This window comes from Trichosurus vulpecula, chromosome 1 (genome assembly GCF_011100635.1).
Source record: "Trichosurus vulpecula isolate mTriVul1 chromosome 1, mTriVul1.pri, whole genome shotgun sequence".
Lineage (NCBI taxonomy): Eukaryota > Metazoa > Chordata > Mammalia > Diprotodontia > Phalangeridae > Trichosurus > Trichosurus vulpecula.
In genome coordinates, this window is record NC_050573.1 from 121,607,934 (window position 1) to 121,629,510 (window position 21,577).

The 21,577-nt window shown below is 41.3% G+C and overlaps 1 protein-coding gene across 1 annotated transcript in view; it reads left to right on the plus strand.

Moving 5' to 3' along the window:
- The first annotated feature begins 265 nt into the window (after nucleotides 1-265).
- The window catches only part of SAMD12 (sterile alpha motif domain containing 12), a 530,415-nt gene continuing 509,103 nt past the window's right edge, over nucleotides 266-21,577 (plus strand). The window contains exon 1 of the mRNA XM_036757739.1: nucleotides 266-421. Coding sequence (XP_036613634.1) covers nucleotides 409-421 — 13 coding nt within the window. The 5' untranslated portion in view covers nucleotides 266-408. The remainder of the gene's footprint in view (nucleotides 422-21,577) is intronic.

A 21,577-nucleotide genomic window follows, 5' to 3' on the forward strand; every position in this document is an offset into this window, starting at 1 on the left:
CCTGAAGCTTTGCATCTCGGGAAATGTAGTTCTGATCACGGCCCAGGGCTCCCGGTCCTCTTCTCCTGCTCCTGGGGATGCGCTCCATTGCCTAGTCCAGTCCACACCCCGAGCTGCCTCTGGAGAGGAATAAAGGGTGGCGCGAAAGCGGGCTCAGAGGGTGGATTCTGGGGTTATTTGCTGGGGCTGAGGTGGGGGGGGGAAGGGAGACTACATTTCCCAGACTGCCCGGCTCGTGCAGGGAGTCGGCTCCTCCAGTTTGCGTGAGGGCTGCAGGTTGATCTTGGTTGCAGATGAGCGCAGAATTTATAAGCGAGAGCAAGTGAAGTGGGGGGGGGTGGGGAGTCCTGGGCAGAAGAAGTACCCAGGCCAGGCGAATTATGCATACGTTAGGCAAACACTGAGAGAATGGCTGTGGAAGGTAAGAGACATCTAAGTCCTATTTCCTGCAGCAGCAGCAGCTGCATCGACACGCGCACCCCAGTGCACCCACTAATGAGGATTGAGGGGATCGTAGGGGGAAGGGAGAGGGATGAGATGGAAAGGAAGGTGAGGGGGAGGGAATGGAGTTCTGCCGCCTCCTGCCCCTCACCTGGGCCACCCGGGAGAAGACATTGGGTTATCACCAAGGAGAGGTGGCCCAGAGGGGCGATGGTATGCAAAGGAATTAAGGTCTGGAGGTGGGGAGAGGATAAAAATTCCATTATGCAAATTGTCACACCGGGAATTGGAGGGAAGCCTTAGCTGGCCGGCCCGAAGTGCCAGCCCCCACACTGATCTCCTTGGCCATCTCCAGCCTTCCCTGGCCGGCCGGTGGGTGGGCGATGAGCCCTTTTCATGCCCCCACGTGGGGAGGGGGACCCTTGCCAGGTGCGTCATCCCCCCACTGCTCGGGATCTCGGGTTGCGATTGGGCTGGAAACCCCTCCCTCCGACGCTGGGCTCTGAGCTGGGCGCGCAAGAGCAGCTGCGGCGCCTGTGCTGCGGTGTGGAGAGGTGTCACTACACCTGTCTCCTTGTTCCCGCAGCCGCACTCGGCCGTTTGGGAAAGTTTGTCGGAACGGAATTCGTGCGGGGTGTGGGGCTACGGGGAAACTACTCGAATCCCTTCAAAGTGGTGCCGGAGTGGGGATGGTTGTGATTCTATCTCTTTTTCCTTTTGGCATTTGGATCTCCTGTGCCCGGTTTCCGAGTTTTGTCTGGCAATTATATCTGTAAATTGCAGCGTCGACGGAGCTTCCTGATTGGAGGCATGGTTGGGGATGGGGACATCCTGGGGTCCAAATGGGGGGTACAAGTCCGGGGGTCGTAGAAGTATAAATTTAGAGTGCAAAACCCTTTAGAGGGTATCCAATACAGATGAGAAAACTAAGGCCTGGAGTGACTTGACCAAAGTCTCAAAACTAGTACGTGGCAGAGTCAGTTTTTGAACTTAGGTCCTAGCACTCTCAGGTCTTTTGATTCCAGATCCAGTGCTCTGGCTGTAAAATTCCCATAACAGATAGTTGTTTTATAAAAATTAGGGGTTAATGATGAAACCCACTAATATTTATGATGCCGAGTTACGTGATGAGTCAAGACAGTCAGGAAATGATTGAGCGATAATGACTAAAGGTAGCACTGACATTCTCATATATAGAGGATTACTTATGGTATAGAAGGGCGGCACTGGTCCAAAGCCTTTCCCAGGCATCAAGGGCAAGAGAGAAGGCAACACCCCAGCAGCAGAACTGGGCTCAATGCCACCGGGAAATGAGTCTATTCCTTGTGGGCAAGAGACAAGGATCAGTCTCTGAGGGCCTCTTTCTTTTGGAGTAGAAAGGAAGAAGAATGGCTCTCCAATTTAAACATTAACCTTGTCCTTCTAGTAGTTCTTACTCTCAGGGGCCAGGTGCTTACCTTCTGCTTGTGAACCTTTTGAACAGGAAACATTTATTTACCATTTAATATCCATCCGTTGTCACCAGCTACTACATTAATGTACATTTTACACACACGTGTGTATCTATATCTCAATCATTCAATTAAGTAACATTTATTAAGTGCCTACCCTATGTTAGGCATGGGGTCAAGCACTATGGATGCAAAGAAGCAAAAGACAGTCTCTGCCCTCAAGGAGTTTACAAGCTAATGGCGGAGACAACATGAAAACAAATATATACAAAGCAAGGTAGATAAAGGATAAATAGGAAATAATTAGCAGAGAGAAGACACTGGAATTAAGAGGGGATGGAATAGCCTTCCAGGAAAAGAAGGGATTTTAGTTGGGCCTTAAAGGAAACCAGGGGGGTGAATTAGGCAGAGTGGAGGAGGGAGAGCATTCCAGGCATGGAGAACAGCTGGAGAAAATGTTTGAAAGCAAGAAATGGAGTGTCTTGTTTGTGGAACAACCAGCAGTCCAGTGTCGCTAGATCCATTATGTGAGGGGGAGTAAGGTGTAAGAAGCCTTAAAAGGTAGAAGGGGCTAGGTTATGAAGGACTTTGAATAGCAAACAGAGCATTTTGTATTTTATCCTGGAAGCAGTATGGAGTCACTGGTGTTTTTTGAGTAGGGGGGGCATAACATGATCAGACTTTAGGAAAATCACTTTAGTGGCTGAATGGACAATGAATTGGAGTGGGGAGAGACTTGAGGCAGATGCTCTCTCTGTCCCTCTCTCTCTCTCTCTCTGTCTCCCCCCCCCCCCTCTCTCTTCCTCCTCTTCTGTTCTCTGTCTCTCTCTCTGTCTCTCTCTCTCTGTCTCTGTCTGTATCTGTCTGTCTGTCTCTGTCTCTCTCTCCCCCTCTCCCTCTCTCTCATCTTCTACTGAATTCCTATTCCTGTACCTCATGGGGTCATGGAAGTAACTCTTATTTCTGCAATTACATTGAAAACTCTACATACTGGGAACACTTCAAATGAGGACCCAGGCTAGCTGACTTCATAATGGCTTGTTCTCCTGAAGACAGGACAGTAAGGGATGCAAAGCCACTCAAGTGAGGTGCAGTTCTCTCTGTTGCAATTTATATCAGTCGTTGGAATAGGTTGAGGACTGGATTTACTAGGCTTAGGATTTCTCTGTTAGAGAGACTTATTGGATGAGGAAACTCTCTCTACCAATGAAGGTTGACACCTTCTCTTCTATTGATATTCTTAGAGTTACCTAGAACATTGCTAAATTAAGGGACTTGCTAAGGATCACATGGTCACCATGTGTAAAAAGCAGGACCTGGACCCAGGACTTCCTGGTTTTGAGTCATCTGCTCTCTACTATTTGCTCTGTGTATAGGAGAAAGAGAGAGGATCATAGGAATGTAGATGTAAAGGTAGAAAGAACCTAAGAGGCCATCTAGTCCAGTGGTGGCACTCAAATAGAAACAGATCTCTGCAGGGACATATTGACTTGGAAAACCACAAATTAATCTTATGTTGAAATTTTATGTATTGTGTTAAACATTTTTTCATTTGCATTTTAATCTGGTTCTAGCTTCCTCCACCTCCTCATTATGCAGACAGAGAGCTCAAGTTTAAGGAGGTTAAGTGACTTGTCCAAGGTCACAGAGGTCATCAGTGGAATTTGAACTGAGGCCCTCTGACTCCAATGTTGGTGCCTTTTCCCCCACTGAAGTCCTCCTCTTGGCTCATTAGTGATGTTATATATTCGAAGACTGCCTGTGCCATCCAACCAAGTTGGAAAATCTTCTAGTATAGGCCTGATAACATCAGTCTATCTAAATTGGGAGAGGCTCTTTGTCAGAATGGCCAAAGGGTGAAGAAGTGTAGAGTTGTAGTTCCTCTTAAAGACTGTCAACTAAATCATAAGGGGTTTTCTGGGTTTGTAAAGGGAATACCCACACTGTAAACAGAGATCCTTGACATATTGAAACTAGTATGTTTGTGTATGTGTATGTATATGTACATATACATATATAGTACTTATTAATATATTACATAATATGTATGTAGAATTGTTCATGCCCTTTTTATAATTTTCCTCTCTTATTGAAGCAAGATTTTACCCAAACAAGAGGTTGGACCAAAGCACACTTAAAAGGAGGTAGGAGGGCTTTTCAAAAGGAGCTAGTAAGAATTTCAGTTAGTGTCATCCCTGTCATTGGTCACCCAGGTTTTTATTTGGGGTTTCCAGAGTTCTCAGTTTCACTCAGGTGGCATTTGAGAGAGCTGAAGCAAAGAAAAGAAAGAGTTAAACCAGTTGTTCCCTTTTAAAGGAATTGTTTCTTTTTTTAACATTTTGTTCTGGTTTTCTAGAAGAAACACAGTAGAGGATTGACAGTATCTGGAAGACCTGGGTCCTGCCTCTGCCACATTTTCTGTGTTACCCTGGACAAATCCTTTAACCGCACAATGTGGCAGCAATTTTCTAAGACTCTCAAGTAACAGATGAGTTAAATAGATTTGCCTCAGTTTCCACACCGGGAAAAGAGAGAGGTTTGAAAGACAGTAACCAACACATCATCCAGGAATGACAGTGTATGTAATGTTCTGTACCCATAATTTCCCACCTTTTCCAAGAAGGGAGAAAGGTACATTTTTCCTCCTCCTTTTTTTGTGATCAAGCTTGATCATTATAATTATATAGTTTTCAGTTTTTTTTGTTATTGTTATCATTCTTTCCATGTATATTATAGTAATAGTGGGTACTTTTTTTTCTTAATCAGGCTGCTGTTTCCTTTGGATCAGTTCATATAAGTCCTCTCATGTTTCTCTGCATAAGAAGTGATTGATATAACCATTACAGATTTCTTCCCTATATTCAACAAAGTGGATCTCTAGGTCCTTTTTGTGGGAAAAGTTTGTTAGCCTATTCTAGTTAGCACATATACTTCAAAGTGGCAAAACTTCATTGCTTCATTTTTTCTCTCTCTGGCTCTCTGTCTGGCTCTCTCTCTCTCTCTCTCTCTCTCTCTCTCTCTCTCTCTCTCTCTCTCTCCCTCTCTCTCCCTCCCTCTCTCTCTCTCTCTCTCTCTCTCTCCCTCCCTCCTTCTCCCTCTCCCCCTCTCTCCTTTTTCCTCTCTCCCTTCCTCCCTCCCACCCATTATTTATTCATTAAACCCATAAGTTTATGCCACAGGATCTATCATAGGTACCATGGGACTTCTTATGCTGCAATCATCCCATTGTAGCAATTGAGCTGAGTATCTGTTATTCCTTGCTCTTCTTTTTTCGATCCTCCATCTCCCTGGTGACATTCTTTATTCCTGCTCTTCCTCGAAGTTCCTTATTTATTATGTTGCAGTCTGTTCATATCTACTATGCTTTTCTCAATTGTCCTCTGCTTGAGACTTGTTTTTAATTCCTTGGATATTATAGTGTTCCATGACATGGTCGTATGTGCCTTTGTTTATGGGAGAATTGGGGGATTGTTCAGGAAATTTCGCAGTTTCCTGAAGGCAGTAATCCAGTTCACTTCCCTGTTTAATTTGGGCCCAACTCAGTATCCATCTGTGCGGATTGACATATATAGATAGAGAGAGAGATGGACAACCTATAGAGTTATATATGTGCAAACTTATAGAGTTTGCCTGTGTACTGTATGTCATCAATCTAGGCAATAGACATCTTTCATCCACTTAGGTTTTCTACATGAATGGTTAGGCTAAACTTGCTTTTGAGTGGTTTGAAACAAAGAAAACAACCAGTGATATAATCAATATTTAGTGTATTATGGAGTTTTAAGTTAACAGTAATCTGATGAAGTAAGATTTTTAGATATTAAATATCCCAATAAAAAAAGAAGAGGAGAACAAAGTTTTAAGGAACTTTGAATGGAGAGTCAGGATGAGTGAGAGAAATGATTGTGAAACTGGGCCAAGGAGAAGGATGGACTGTGCAGACTGGTGGTAAGAGATACTGTGGAAAAGTCCTGAAAGTAGATGAACACTGCTAATACTCAGAGATATTAAAGCTATTCTTGACATATAATGGGTCTGGTCACCCCAGATTTGGAAACAAAATGACAGGTAACATGTTGGTTGTGTTTGCCTGCATTCAGTAGACTGTAAGTGCCCTTTTAAGGTCAGGGACTCTGGTTATCATCTTTGTATCTCTGCTATCCAGTATAGACACCCATACATGTTATTTTCTTGGAAGAGGAGAAACTCTCAATGCCTTACCTCTTCTTTACCGCATAGCAGTGGTTGTCAAATTTTTTGGTCCCAGGACCCTATTACCTTCTTAAATATTACTGAAGACCCTTCAAAGATCTATTGATCTATATCTAGATCTATTGATATACATATAGATATGTATTGTATTAGAAATTGAAATATCTTGGTATTATTGTGAAAATAATTTTGACTACATGCCTCCGTGAAAAGGTCTTGGGGACTCCCAGGACCAGACTTTTGAAAGCCACTGCCTTAGAGTTCTGCCTGCTAAGGATAAGGATGGAATGAAGCAGTCATGATGAGATTAATTTGAAGATTCAGTCATGGGATGAGAGGTGGTGCAAAGGAAAGTTTGGTTCTTAGGTTTTATAGCTAGATTTGGAAAATTAGAGGATGGGTACTGTCCTCCTATCCCAAGGCAAAAGCTCCCATTGGGTTAGATAATGGGGCATCCTGAACAGCAGCATGTCATGTGCATGCCATCTAGAAAGTGTATGTATGTATATGTATTACATATATATGTACACATATTATATAATACATATATATATATATATATGTATATATAACAGATTTTCTGCCACCTTCTCCCATCTGCCTTGCCCATAGTAACACTTGCTTATGTTCACAAAGATCCATTTTTGTGCAAGCTTAGAGAAAGGGCCATTAAAAATATTAACTTTTAAAAATAAATTGTTATTGATATCTGTTATTTTTACATTGCCTAGCTTTCCCCCATTACTTTCTGCCATGTCCTCTCTGAGATCCTGAGAGCCATGCCTTATAATAAAGGTTTTTTTAAAGAGTTAGAAAGAAGAGAAAAAAAAATCAGCATAGCTAATCAACACATCGAAAAAAATCTGCAGTTCTGTACAATGTTCTACACTTGTTCACCCTCCCTCTAACTTCAGCAAAGGACTTGGGGGAGATGACTTCTCCTATCTCTTCTCTGGGGTCCAGTGAAAGGGTCACTTATTAATTGTAGGGAGGGGACTCATATAGTATTCTATTTAAATCCTTCTCCTTCCCTCCGTATCTTTGGAATTTCTACTAATGTTTTCAAAGCCCAGTTCAAAGGCCTTCTCTGATTTCTACCCCCACCCAACCTAATATAGTACTTTGGTTTTACACCGCTATAATGTGCTTATTTTGTAGTATTTGTGTATTCTAGTTATGTCTCTATCTTGCCCTTCCACTAAGTTGTAAGTAAGTGTGTCAACAACCCAGCTGGCAGCTTCTGTGGGGGTATAAGATTCACCCACAGCCAACACCCAGAAAGCTGCCAACAGCACAGGTTCTTTCGATCTGCTTAATTAAGGAAAGCAAGGTGAAGCGGTTGACAAGCTTACTTTTAATTCAAATATCATTCAGTTAGTTCAGGGGAAAAAAACCAGCACCCTGAACTTCAAAACAAAATGCAAATTACAGACATCAATAGACTTTGTCTGATTCAAGTCCCAACAGATAGTTACCACAGTTCAACAAAGTTTCAACATCCGGGTTGACAAGCTGGAGGGCTCCTTAGCTACAGCTGCCTGGAGTCTCCTCATCAACACCATCTCCAGAGCCCCGCACTAATAGCTCTGTCCTCCCTTCTTATAGGGCTTTAGACATCATCAGACATCATCTGAATCACCAGAGCTCAGGCTCTGGTAATTGGTTCTTGAGTTGGCCCCTCCCCTTAGGACCCTGGGATGTTCACATCCACATGGATTACATTAACACCTAATGGGGTTTGGGCCTGGGGCTTAGCACCTAGTAAAGCTCGCTGAGATAAATTGAGTCACTCAAAGAAAACAAAGACAATTCTGGTTACAGTAAGCTCCATGAAAGATAACTAACGCTAAGTCTTAACTAAAGCTTAACTTTGTGTCTTCTTCAGCACCCAGATCAGTACCTAATAGGTGCATAATAAATATTGTTTAATTAATCAATTGATCTCTCCCTTAGAAGTTGAATGCAAGGAGCCCTGGAGAAATTCATGGGTGAAAGAAGGGGAGGAGTTAGAGCAAAGGAGATGTTAGATGGTCTTTGAAGTTCTTTCTATCTCTAAATCCTATGTTGGTAAGTCAGGCCATTCTTAAAATCATGGCACAAGCCAAACTCTCTTGCCTCCTGATGCAAAAGGAAGCCATTGATTGATGAGAACACACAATTTGGAGAAAGAGGCCTTTTATTATTAAAGGGCTGTCACTTGGGGAATTGGATGTAGCTGAAGAGAACTATATACCTGTCTTATTTTGGTTGACTTCTTTATTTTGGAGGAGAGACATCCCAGAATGGCAGCTAAAAATTTACATGATAATTTTGTTGTGTATTTGAAGGAATAGCAAGCTGTGCTTAGTAGATTTGCAGTTTTCATGTACAATCATCTTTTTATTTTACTATGTCATGGAAATGCCTTGTTTTTCCCATAAATTAAAAATTAAATTAAAAAGAAGTAAATTTTTAAGCTACTTGTGAAATTACCCATTCTTTTCTACTTAGGGGGAAAGGGCATGTTTTCTACTTGACTTTCTTATGATCGTTCCTACATATTAAAGACACATTCTTAAATCCAAAAAAAAAATTCTTTCTGACTTTCTTGGAGATGAGCTCTGACAATCACCCTTGATACTTCCCATCATTTCCGGTTGGGTGCTGCCTAACCTTTTCCCAAGGCCACGCTTCTTCCCATCTGGATGTTGCCTTTGTTAAACCACAGGTGCCAATGCTGAGGCTTAATTGTTATCCACACTGGCTTCCCCACCATGTTCTGGTGTGTAATGCAGTAGTGACACCCTCCCTTAGCCTGTGCAGCGTGGAGATGAAAGCAAAGCTGGCTATATTTAGTCTGATTTTTCTGAAGTGTGGGTGCAGGATGATTCCAGCACAGCCTACTTCAACAAGTGAAAGCCAGTGTAGGCAGAGCAGCCGTTTGAAGGGATCCTCTCTTTCTTTAGAGATTCGCTATTAGAGAAGGACTGGGAGAGGATACTTCAGTTGTGAGCCGGGGGGAGGGGGGGCTATCCCTTCCCTTCCCTACTATTGTTCTGCTGTTCTTTTATAACAGTGGAAGATGTCTGTATGATGAGCCATTTGACAAGAGTGTACTCAACGCACACAGGGTACATTGCTCAACACTCAACCAGGGCTTGGAAGGCCTCTTATAGAACATACTTAGTCTTTCTCAATGAGTTTGTACTCTAAAAGGGAAGACAGGACAGGCCAATAGAAAAATATAAATTTAAGCATTAGAAAAATGTAATAAAGGAGAGTGAAAACTATGCTAGCATATTAGAGAGCAGGTGGAGTTCATGGGGAGGGGGTGGAGATGCAGGTCTTTAAAGAGGCTTTTCCAGTAATAAGTGATATAGTGGGAAGATGGCTACACTTGAAGTCAGGAAGTACCTAGTTTCCACTCTTGTCTGTAAAGCTTATTCGTTTTATGGCCCTAGGGAAGTTATATAACTTCCTTCTGCCTCAGCCTTTTCATTTGTGTTCCAGATTACATTTCTGTAAGTAGGCTCCTCAAGGTTGGGGACTCTTGCTTTTTGTTTTTGTGTCCTTGTGTCTGGTACAGAGTAGGTGCTTAATAAATGCTTATGGCTTAGAGTGAATGTCAGTGGTAATGGTTTCTCTTTCGAACAGCAACCCTGAGGTTGCTTGATTTTTTTCCTTTTTATTTCTAATTAAAGGGTCCATCCCTTCACTCACTTCTTAAAGAGGCCTATTCACTGAATAGGCACTACCTCGTTCTAAGTGAGTACATGAAAAGGCCTGAGCCTAAAAGGGCCAGGGTCTCCCATTGCATCCTGGGTCATCTCCAGTCATCCTGATGAATATCAGGTCACTGGACCCAGATGGCTCTGGAGGAGAAAGTGAGGCTGGTGACCTTGCACAGCCCTTCCTCACTCAGATCAAAGTCAGCTGCAAGTCATGTCATCATTTCCCTGATGTCATGGTCCTCTTTGAGAATGAAGGACAAATACAACGATAACAACAACAATTCACATCTGTAAAGTGGGGATAATAATATCTGTAAAACCTCCCAGAATTCTTACAGGAATGATGAGATTTAATGAGATTACATATGTGTGTGTGTGTGTGTGTGTGCATAGTATACACATGTACCTATATATACATATACTATGTGTATATATATATATATACATATATATATATATATATTTTATGAAGAACTCACACAAGGCAAGTACTCACAAGGAGATCAGAAGAAGTGATAGAAGGACGCTTTCAAGGTCTCTCGGAAGATTGTGTGACATGGGAGATGCTTATCCACATCAAAGAAGGTGCACTCTATGAGCAAGCAGAATTGAAGAAGCTCAAAAGAAACGTGAGATGTGCAAATTTAGACAATCCATCCCAAAAGGTTCACGTGGACTATTTGTGCCCAACCTGTGGTAGAGCATTCTGAGCTCCTGTTGGTTTGATCAGCCACAGTCAGACACGCTGTAACTTGACTCTAACATAGCAGTGACATTTTGGTCTTCTTTCAGAACAAATGACAACAGCCAGCCATATTTACATGGGCATATCTATATAGATACATAGAGATATTGATACATACATACGTGTGTGCGTGTGTGTGTGTGTGTGTACGGTGCTTCACAAACTTTTAAGCGCTATATAAATATCATTTGTCATTACATATTATGTATATGGGACATTTAGAAAGTGACTTAGGATGAAGTCCAGAGCAAGGACCAGATTTAGTGCTAACTTGGGTAGCAGAGAACAGTCAGACCTTCTATTCCTGTAAGACATCAGTACATATATCTATGGGTGATAAGGGATTCCCCTTTTCTGCAGAATATGAATAAAAATGCAACTTTGTTTCTAGTATATTTGATATACTAGATATACTAGGTAAGGGAAAGAAATCTATCTGGATTTTTTCTAGCCCTAGGTGAATCTAAAATAGTATCACATAACTCATCTGTTTCTTTCATCTAACTTGAGCAGTGCTCTGTGCAGATGTCTTTAGATAGAGATTGTTTGCCTTAAAAGTTTTGGAAGTTTCTGTTTTATCTTGGAGAGTGGCCGTTGTGGATGGAGTGTTAGACCTGGAGTCATAAGCCCTGGGTTAGGATTTCACCTCTGTCACTAACTAGGTGCGTGACCACAGGGAAACAACAGTGTTTCCTAACTTCAGTTTTTTCCTGTATAAAATTAAGGAACTGTTTTAGATTACTTCTAAAGCTTATTCTAGTTTTTAATCTATGATCTTCATTTTTAGCATATGATGTTGGACTCTGAATATGAATATTAAGTTCCTGCCCCCAAGACAGCAGGACACACTTTCTTGTGCATTGGTTTTTTTTTTTATTCAGCTGTGGTGATTGACACACGTCATCTTCATTCACATCCTTTGTGATTAAGTGTCATAAATTTCCACATAGGTTCTCAGGGCTCATTGACATCACTACTAAAATGCTCTATGTCTTTGTCCTTAGATCTGTTTTGGTTAACGTTTTTAATTTATCAAATTCAAAGAAATAAGTACAGGCTGTCCCAATAGTCTTAGTACAGTTCAAAAGCTTTAGTATCACTTGCTATAGGCTATGCTCTGTGGGAAGCCTTGGGGATACCAAGACAAATAGAAACAGGCCCTGTCCTTAGGGAATTTTACACTTCCCTATAGGGAAACATCATGACTGCAGATAATAAATTCAAAATAAGTAAAAAGAAGCCAAACTTGAGATTCCTTCTTTTTTTAAACTTGCATAATAAATGAACCTGGGCGGGAGAGTGGATATATTGAATGATAAAGCTCGATTTGAGTCAGATCCTATGAGTCAATCACCTGCTAAAGGCCCTACAGTCATTGTGAGGCAGAAGAAATTCTTGCTTTGCCAAGGCATCGCAAGGCTTTGTAGGGCCTACTAAACTGGGAAAGGCTCTGAGTAATGCATGGTGATGGATTGTGTCTGTCAGAGAACCAATCTAACTAAGTTAGGAGGGCTTGTTGCCAGCAAAATGGTTTTCCTTTTGACCGTGGCAATTCACAAAGAAGTACCTGCTCACTAAGGCAGAGAGAGGTAGTGATCTGTGTTGGGGGTGGGAATTCCCTATACCGCACCGCTGAAATCATGATCCCTTCAAAGAATGTCAGTCAAACTCAGCATGAGTTGGCAGCATGATGTGGCAGCCAAATGAGCTAATTAATGATGTCTTGAGCATCATTAATAGAAGTATGGCGTGTTCAGAGCAAAAGAGGCAATGGTGTCACTGTACCCACATCTGGTAGATGGTAGCTCGTTATGTCTGACACTTTTTAGAAGGGGCATCAAACCTGGAGAGCATGTAGTTTCCTGAGCATCATATTTCTCTGGATACTTGTCGATGTCTTTTCTAAAATGTGGCAGTCCCAAGCATTGATGGAAAGACATGGGGATGTTTAACATAGGGAGGCGGGAGAAGACTTGGGGTGAGAGTAAGACATAATTGAGATTTTTAGATATTTGAAAAGCTGCCATTGGAGGAATCCATCTTGTTCTGCTTGACCTTGGAAGATAGAAATGAGAGAAATTAAATTCACCAAGACTTTATTAAGCCCCTACTTTGTACCAAGTACTGACCTAGCAGCGTGGGACAGAAAGACAAAAAACAAAACTGTCTCTGCCCTCAAGGAGCATATATTCTACAGGTGGTGAAGGTGGAGTAGGTGACAACATGTACATAAATTCAAACAAAAATAATTTTGGAAGTAAGGGTGATGAAGAGGAACTAACAAATGGAAGAGTCATGAAGGGCCTCTAATAGAATGTAGCTTGTGAGCTTGAAGGAACTAGGGTATTTTAGGATGATAACCTGTCTTGGTGGATTGTCCTGTAGCAGGTGGGCCAGTTAGGCTAGCACATTGTGCAAGAGGGGGAGTAATATGTAGTTACTCTGTAAAGATTGCTTAGAATCATATTGAGGCAGCTAAGTGGAACAGTGAAAAGAATGTTGGACTTGGAGTCAGGAAGACTTGAGTTCAGATCTTGCCTCAGACAGTTTGCTAGCTGTGAGACCCTAGGCAAGTCACATGACCTCTCTCAGCCTTTTCTGTAAAACGGGATTAATAGTAGCAACTACCTCACAGGGTTGTCGTGAGGAGCAGATGAGTTAACACATGTAAAGTGCTTTGCAAACCTTAAAGAGTTGTAAAAATGCTAGTTATTATAATTATTATTTATTGGCTTGTCCTGGCTTATCCTATCCTGGAAGCCAAAGTGAGATGCTGAAACTTCTTGAGCAGGGTATAATACTGTCATCTGACCTTTGCTTTAGGGATATCAATTTGGCAGATGGGGAGGAGATGATTTAGAGGGGAGTCTGGGTAAAAGATAATGAGGGCTGGAATTGGAGAAGTTATGATGTAAACGAATAGAAGGGGACGGATTCAAGAGGTGCCATAGAGGCAGAATCAACTAGATTTGACCACCAACTGGGGATGGGAGACAGTAAATGAGAGTAAAGAATCAAGGAAGGTTTCTAGCTTCTGAACCAGTGTCACTGGAAGAATGGCGACACTCTCCTTAGAAATAAGGAAGTTAACAGATTTAGGGGGGCAAGATATCTACTTCTGTTTTGAACAGAATGTTGGGGTTGAGATGTGATTGTGGGCAGCCATGTGGTGCAGTGAAAGAGGGAATGAATAAAAGATCGAGATCTTGGAGGACATAGGAGGCTAGGAGATGGAATTGAGGGCACAAATAGAGGGGTTCCCTCGGGAAGGAGAAGGGCCACCCCCTTTCTGAAACTGGAGAGAATTAAGGAGGATATTGAGGGGATTTGAGGTGTAGAATCCTGATGAAGAAGAGCTTATGATAAAGCATCATCACCTGATCAGCTTAGCAAGCTGCTCGGTCAAAGATAGGAAGTCCTCCAGACCTCTGAAGTTTATGAGGTCCTTCTCTTGTCAAGGGAAAATGAAGGAGCCTGAAACTGAGCTCCAGGCTCGGCTACTCCTTCCTCTCCCATCCAATAAATTCCTCCTCAGAGCTTTAGCTGTACAGTTATCCCTTCCACATTGTGACTTTCCCCATCGCTGTTTTGATATATAGTGGGTTGGCATAAGAAATTAAATGGAAATATTTTGGGAGTTTTGCAGAAGCCTCAGATGACACATGAAGGCCAGCAGATGAAACAGAAAAAATTTAGAAACTCAGAAATGCATAAAATACATGTATAGTATCGTGTAATAACAAACCAAATTTTACAATAAGTATTGTAAACATCCTATAAAAGAAAAAGAAAAAATTCAGACTTCTCTGGTATGAAGAGGGCCAAAAATTTTTCACGATTTTCCAGATCTCTTGGGGTTGAGGGTGGGTGGGAATGCTGTGCCTCTAACCACCTCAGTGTGGAAGGGATAAGTGTAATTCTCCTCTCCATTTGTATGCATTTCTTAGGGCTGAATTAGCCTCTTTTTTATTTGGAAAATGAGGATAATAAGAGCACCTACATCACAGGGTTGTTTTGAGGGTCGAATGAAAGAATATATGTAAAAACAAGCCTTAAAGTGCTTTATAAATGTTAGTTGTCTTTTTTCCAGTAAAGTATGAGATGAAGTCCTCTACAGAGAGATTGGGAGAAGGGAATAGTTTAGATGGCTTGAGGAGATATAAGAAAGTTTAGAATGAACTTAGGGAATATGACAGAATAAGGAAAGAGCAAAAATAATTCATGTGCAGGAGTGAAGATTAAATAACATAAGTTTGAAGTTAGCTCAGTTAATGCAGTTATGTGACTTTCATCAGTGTTCAGCTATACCTGAGTAGGAACAAAGATGGTGGATGATAGGAGCAATACAGGGGTAGGATTTCTTGTCCTCTTTGGACAAGGAGGCAAGAAATTCAGGAGCATAGCATAAAGAGAACTGATTAACCATAGGGTCAAGATTTTGAAGGGAGGAAAATGAAACCAGAGCACAAGTTATGGGCTTGGACAGTAGGGAGGGGTAAATGGAATGATAGGAAGTTGAAGTGATGGCAGAGACAAGTTTTAGTAGGGAGGGACCAGGCCCAGTGAGAGACGGAAGGATAGGAGGTTATGGTTAGAAGAATTTCAGCATGGTGGTGGAACATTGGTGAGCGGTGGTGACATCAAGAGTATAATACTTTGTATGGATGGAGTATAGTGAAGGTGTAGGTAATGGAAGTTAAGGAGTTTGATAAATTGGGAAGCAAGGGTATTTGAAGGGACATCATCATGTAAATAGAAGTCCTTGGAACAGAAAATCAGGAGTTAGGGTGGAAAGGAAGTCAGTGAGCTACTGAATATCTTGAAAAAGGAAGGGAGAATTACCTGGGGGCTAGTAGAGAGCAGAATCTAGATGGAATTAACTTCAAAGAAAGAGAGGTTACTGAGGGATGGTGGCAGGGAAAGTGTCTGGGAAGTAACAGTGAGGAATAAGAAGCATGCCTACTTCTTTTCTTGATGTAGTCTGTGGAGGGTTGAGGGTAAGTACATACAGTACTAGAGAGGATGGCCAGGGATAGATGCCGAAGTCTCCTGGGGGAACCAGGACTACAGGATTACAGGATGGCAGAAGAAGCATGGGAAGAAAAGGTTTGATCTGAGGGGCAGTGGGTGAATCTTGCAGAAGACTAGATTTCATCTCAAATAAAAAAGCTCCTAACTTGCCAACCATTAGAGCTATCCAGTAATTAATAATAATAGTAATAATAATAGCTAACTTTATATAGCATTTACTATGTGCAAGGCACTGTGCCAGGTGCTTTACAATTATTGTTTCATTTGGTCCTTGTCACAGCTGTGGGAGGTAGGTGCTATTCTAGGGATATGGTGAGTTCTCCCTGCACTGGACGTGTTTGAGTAGAAATAGGATTGGCATTCGAAGAGCCGTTTGAAAGATACCATTTGGGTATGGATTTGATTAGAACATTCAGACCTCTGTGACCTCTCAGGCCCCTTCCAACTTTTGAGATTTTAGTTTTTGACAAGAAAAGTTAAGCGGCACATAGCTTACCCTAGCAGCTACCATGGATCGGTAATATCATCCATGTGAATATTTCCTCCGACGTGTGTTTCACAACCCCTCCATGCCTGCTCATTTCATGTTATTCTAGTACAAATCCTCTCATAAATCTTCCATAGGGGGCCCCCCAAACAGTCTGAGGATCTTATTTTTTATCTCTTGATGTCATATGAACCAATGGAGGAAGTAGGCAATCTTGCTACATGGCTGATACATTTTTCTTTTGGCCCTGTGGCTCTCTGATAATATTGTTTATGCCATTTCTCCTGTCCTTTTCCTCATTTATAATGTGTTTCAGCTGCTCACACCTACCGCATACATCTCTGTTGCTCTTTAGATAACCCTTAATGTCGCTTCTCTGGAGGCTATGGTATTCCATGACTCACAGTCAAGAAGAATCACTGGGAAAATATTGGTGTTAAGAAGGCAGGAAGAAGCTTGTTTCAGGCAGGCAGAAGCTTGTAGTCATTAGAAGAACTCACTGTCTTTTCCCTGAAACCCACATCTCCTCCTGATTCCCCTACTTTTGTCTAATATACCACAATTCTTCCAGTCATCCAGATTAAAAACCTAGGACAGGGGTGGAGAATCTGTGGCTTCGGGGCCACATGTGGCTTTCTAGGCCCTCAGGTGTGACACTTTGACTGAATCCAGACTTCATAGGGGATTTGTTCTGTGAAGTTTGGATTCAGTCAAAAGGCCACACTTGAGGACCCAGAGGGCCACATGTGTCCTCAAGGCCGCAGGTTCCCCACACCTGACCTAGGAGATATCCTACTACTGTAATTTTACTATTTTCTCCTGTAGCTCATTAAACTTTTCCTTTAAGAATTTAGATACTAGGTCACTTGGCGCATATATGTTCACTTTTGATAATACTTCATTATCTTTGACAGGGCTGTCCAAAAGACAGCCCACAGGCTGCATGTGGCCCGCAGTGCCATGTTATGTGCCCCACCTATGGGTTTTAATTTTCACAAGTGAAAAAATAAAATAATAATTTGCATGGAATGCGTATTAGATTTTTTTAATTCCATCACTAATTAATAATCTCTTTGATGTTAATTTTCTTTGGTGTTTTTAAGCAGTATTATGGATAGAATATATCACGGGATTTTTAATCAATCTGTGGGATGCATTCCATCTGTATGATGCAGACTAGTCAGTATGCACCTACCTTTATACTGTTGTGTTGTTGCTTTGTTGTTTTGTGTTTGCTTTCGCGCTTTGTGCCTTCACCTGTTGTATTGATGACGTGCATCCCCCCATTTTCTGTTAGTGTGCTGTACTTTTTATTCTGGGTATGGCCCTCGAATAATTATTTTATTTTAATGCGGCCCTAAGATAACCTTAGGTTGGACAGCCCTGATCTATAATATCTTTTTAACAAAATCCTGATTATCCCCTGGCTATTTCTTTTAATTAGGTCTATTTTTACTTTTGCTTTGAGATTGTGATTGCTACCCTTACCTTTTTTACCTCAGCTGAAGCCTAGTAGATCCTCCTTTATCTTAACTCTGTGTTTATCTTTATGTATCAAGTATGTCTCTTATACATAGCATATTGTTGGATTCTGGTTTTCAATCATTCTGCTATCCACTTCTGTTTTATGGGTGAGTTCATTTCATTTGCTTTCACAGTTATTATTGCTGCGTATTTTCCTCCATGTTACTTGCTTCTGTTATCCTCTGTTCTTGCCTCAAATTTTTGTTTTAGCATTTGATCAAAGCCTCCCTTAATTTACCCTCCCTCTTACCCCGCCCTTTTTGACCATGTCCTCTTGTTTCCCTGTTGGGTAAGGTGAATTTCTGTGTGTTCCATTTTTGAGCCAATTCCAATGAGAGGGAGGTTCATATGTTGCCTAAAATTCCTCCATTTTCCCTTCCATTGTAAAAACTGCTCCTTGCATGCCTCTTTTATGTGAGATAATTTTCTACATTCTTCCTCTCCCTTCCTCCTTTTCTTGGTGCACCCTTCAATTTGATTTTTGAGTTCATCCCAATATAACAGATTCATACCCATGCTCTCTGTCTATGTAGACTCGATCTACTCCAATAATAATAAAGTTCTTAGGAGTTACATGTATCATCTTCCCATATAGGAATATAATAGTTTAACCTCATCAAGTCCCTCATGATTTCTTTTTCAGGTTTATCTTTTTATGCTTTTCTCAAGTTTTGTGTTTGAATGTCAGATTTTCTATTCAACTCCGGTCTTTCATTAGGAATATTTGAAAGTCCTCTATTTCATTAAATGGCCATCTTCCCCCAAAGGATTATATTTAGTTTTGGTATGTAAATTATTCTTGGTTGTAATCCTAGCTCTTTTGCCTTCCAGAATATTATATTCTGTGCCCTCCACTAATTTATAGTGGTAGATGGTAAACCTTTTGTGATGCTGCATTGTGTTTTTCTGGGTGCTTGCCATACTTTCTTCTTGACCTGGGAACTCTAGAATTTAGCTATAATATTCCTGGGAATATATGTCAGGAATTGTATCTCAGGATATAATTAGTGAATCCTTTCAATCTCTACTTTGTTCTCTGTTTCTAGGCCAAAGGTGGGGAACTTTCGGCCTTGAGGCCACCTGAGGCCTTCTAGGTCCTCAGCCGCAGCCTTTTGACTGAGTCCAAGTTTTATAGAACAAATCCTTTTATTAAGGAGATTTGTTCTGTGAAGTTTGGATTCAGTCAAAGGGCTGCACTTGAAGTCTTAGAGAGCCACCTGTGGCTTTGAGGACACAGGTTTCCCCACCCTAGGCAGTTTCCCTTTATCATTTCTTGAAATATGTCTGAGCTCCTTTTTTTTTTGATTGTGGGTATCAGGTAGTCCAAAAATTCTTAAATTATCTCTCCTCAATCTATTTTCCAGGTTAATTAGCCCTACATGCAGTAGGCCAGCTCTACACATTGAGGTCATTTCAAAAATCATGATTACCTGATGACTTTTTTTTTTACTTTTTTAATTATTTATTTAATACTTTTAGTTTTCAGCATTGATTTCCACAAGATTTTGAATTACAAATTTTCTCCTGATTTCTACCCTCCCCCCACTCCAAGATGGCATATATTCTGATTGCTCCATTCCCCAGTCAGCCCTCCCTTCTGTCACCCCACTCCCCTCATCCCCTTTTCCCTTACATTATTGTAGAGCAAGATAGATTTCCATGCCCTATTACCTGTATATCTTATTTCCCAGTTGCATGCAAAAGCAACTTTTTTTGAACAACTGCTTTTAAAACTTTGAGTTCCAAATTCTCTCCCCTCTTCCCTCTCCACCCACCCTCCCTAAAAAGGCAAGTAATTCAACATAAGCCACACATGTATCATTAAGTAAAACACTTCCACAATACTCATGTTGTGAAAGACTAACTATATTTTGCTCCCTCCTATCCTGTCCCCCTTTATTCAGTTTTCTCCCTTGACCTTGTCCCTTTTCGAAAGTGTTTGCTTTTGATTACCTCCTCCCCCATCTGCCCTCTATCATTCCCCCCTTTTTTATCCCCTTCCTCCTTTCCTGTGGGGTAAGATACCCAATGGAGTGTGTATGGTATTCCCTCCTCAGGTCAGACCCGATGAGAGCATGATTCACTCATTCCCCCTCACCTGCCCCCTCTTCCCTCCCAACAGAACTGCTTTTTCTTGCCACTTTTATGCAAGATAATTTACCCCATTCTATCTCTCCCTTTCTCCCTCTCTCAATATATTCCTCTCTTATCCCTTAATTTGATTTTTTTTAGATATCATCCCTTCATATTCAACTCACTCTGTGCCCTTTCTCTCTCTCTCTCTCTCTCTCTCTCTCTCTCTCTCTCTCTCTATATATATATATATATATATATATATATATATATATATGTGTGTGTGTGTGTGTGTGTGTATGTATATATGTATGTATGTATATTCCCTTCAGCTACCCTAATACTGAGGTCTCATGAATTACACACATCATTTTTCCATGTAGGAATGTAAACAAAACAGTTCAACTTTAGTAAGTCCCTTATGATTTCTCTTTCTTATTTACCTTTTCATGCTTCTCTTGATTCTTGTGTTTGAAAGTCAGATTTTTATTCAGCTCTATTCTTTTCACTGAGAAAGTTTGAAAGTCTTCTATTTTATTGAAAATCCATATTTTGCCTTGGAGTATGATACTCAGTTTTGCTGGGTAGGTGATTCTTGGTTTTAATCCTAGCTCCATTGACCTCTGGATCCAAGCCCTTGGATCCCTTAATGTAGAAGCTGCTAGATCTTGTGTTGTCCTGATTGTGTTTCCACAATACTCAGATTGTTTCTTTCTGGCTGCTTGCAGTATTTTCTCCTTGATCTGGGAGCTCTGGAATTTGGCAACAACATATTCCTAGGAGTTTTCTTTTGGGGATCTTTTTCAGGAGGCAGTCAGTGGATTCTTTCAATTTCTGTTATTCCCTCTGGCTCTAGAATATCAGGGCAGTTCTCCCTGATAATTTCTTGAAAGATGATATCTAGGTTCTTTTTTTGATCATGGCCTTCAGGTAGTCACATAATTTTTAAATTATCTCTCCTGGATCTCTTTTCCAGGTCAGTGGTTTTTCCAATGAGATATTTCACATTATCTTCCATTTTTTTTCATGCCTTTGGTTCTGTTTTATAATATCTTGATTTCTCATAAAGTCACTAGCTTCCCCTTGCTCCAGTCTAGCTTTTAAGTTAGTATTTTCTTCAGTGGTCTTTTGGACCTCCTTTTCCATTTGGCTAATTCTGCCTTTCAAGGCATTCTTCTCCTCATTGGCTTTTTGGAGCTCTTTTGCCATTTGAGTTAGTCTATTTTTAAGGTGTTATTTTCTCCAGTATTTTTTTGGGTCTCCTTTAGCAAGTCATTGACTTGTTTTTCAAGGTTTTTTTGCATCACTCTCCTTTCTCTTCCCAGTTTTTCCTCTACTTCTCTAACTTGCTTTTCCAAATGCTTTTTGAGCTCTTCCATGGCCTGAGAGAAATTCATATTTTTCTTGGAGGTTTTTGATGTAGGCTCTTTATCTTTGCTGACTTCTTCTGGCTGTATGTTTTGGTCTTCTTTGTCACCAGAGGAAGATTCCAAAGTCTGAGTCTGAATCTGAGTCCATTTTCGCTGCCTGGCCATGCTCCCAGCCAACTACTTGACCCTTGAGTTTTTCATCGGGGTAAGACTACTTGTAGAGTAGAGAGTACTTTGTCCCAAGCTTGAGGGGTTGCCATGTTGTTTTCAGAGTTATTTCTACACAGCAAGCTCTCCTCCTCCCCCAAGAACTGCCAGCCTGTACCATGACTCAGATCTAAGCAGGCTCTGCACTCCTGCTCTGATCTGCCACTTAATTCCTCCCACCAGGTGGGCCTGGAGTCAGAAGCAACTGCAGCTGTAGCTCTGGAAGCAGGCTCAGAGCTGCACCACTTCTGCCACCCCTGGGGTGGTAGCCATCCGCGAACTCCTTTCACTCTGTCCCAGAAGATTTTCCCACTAACCTTCTCTGT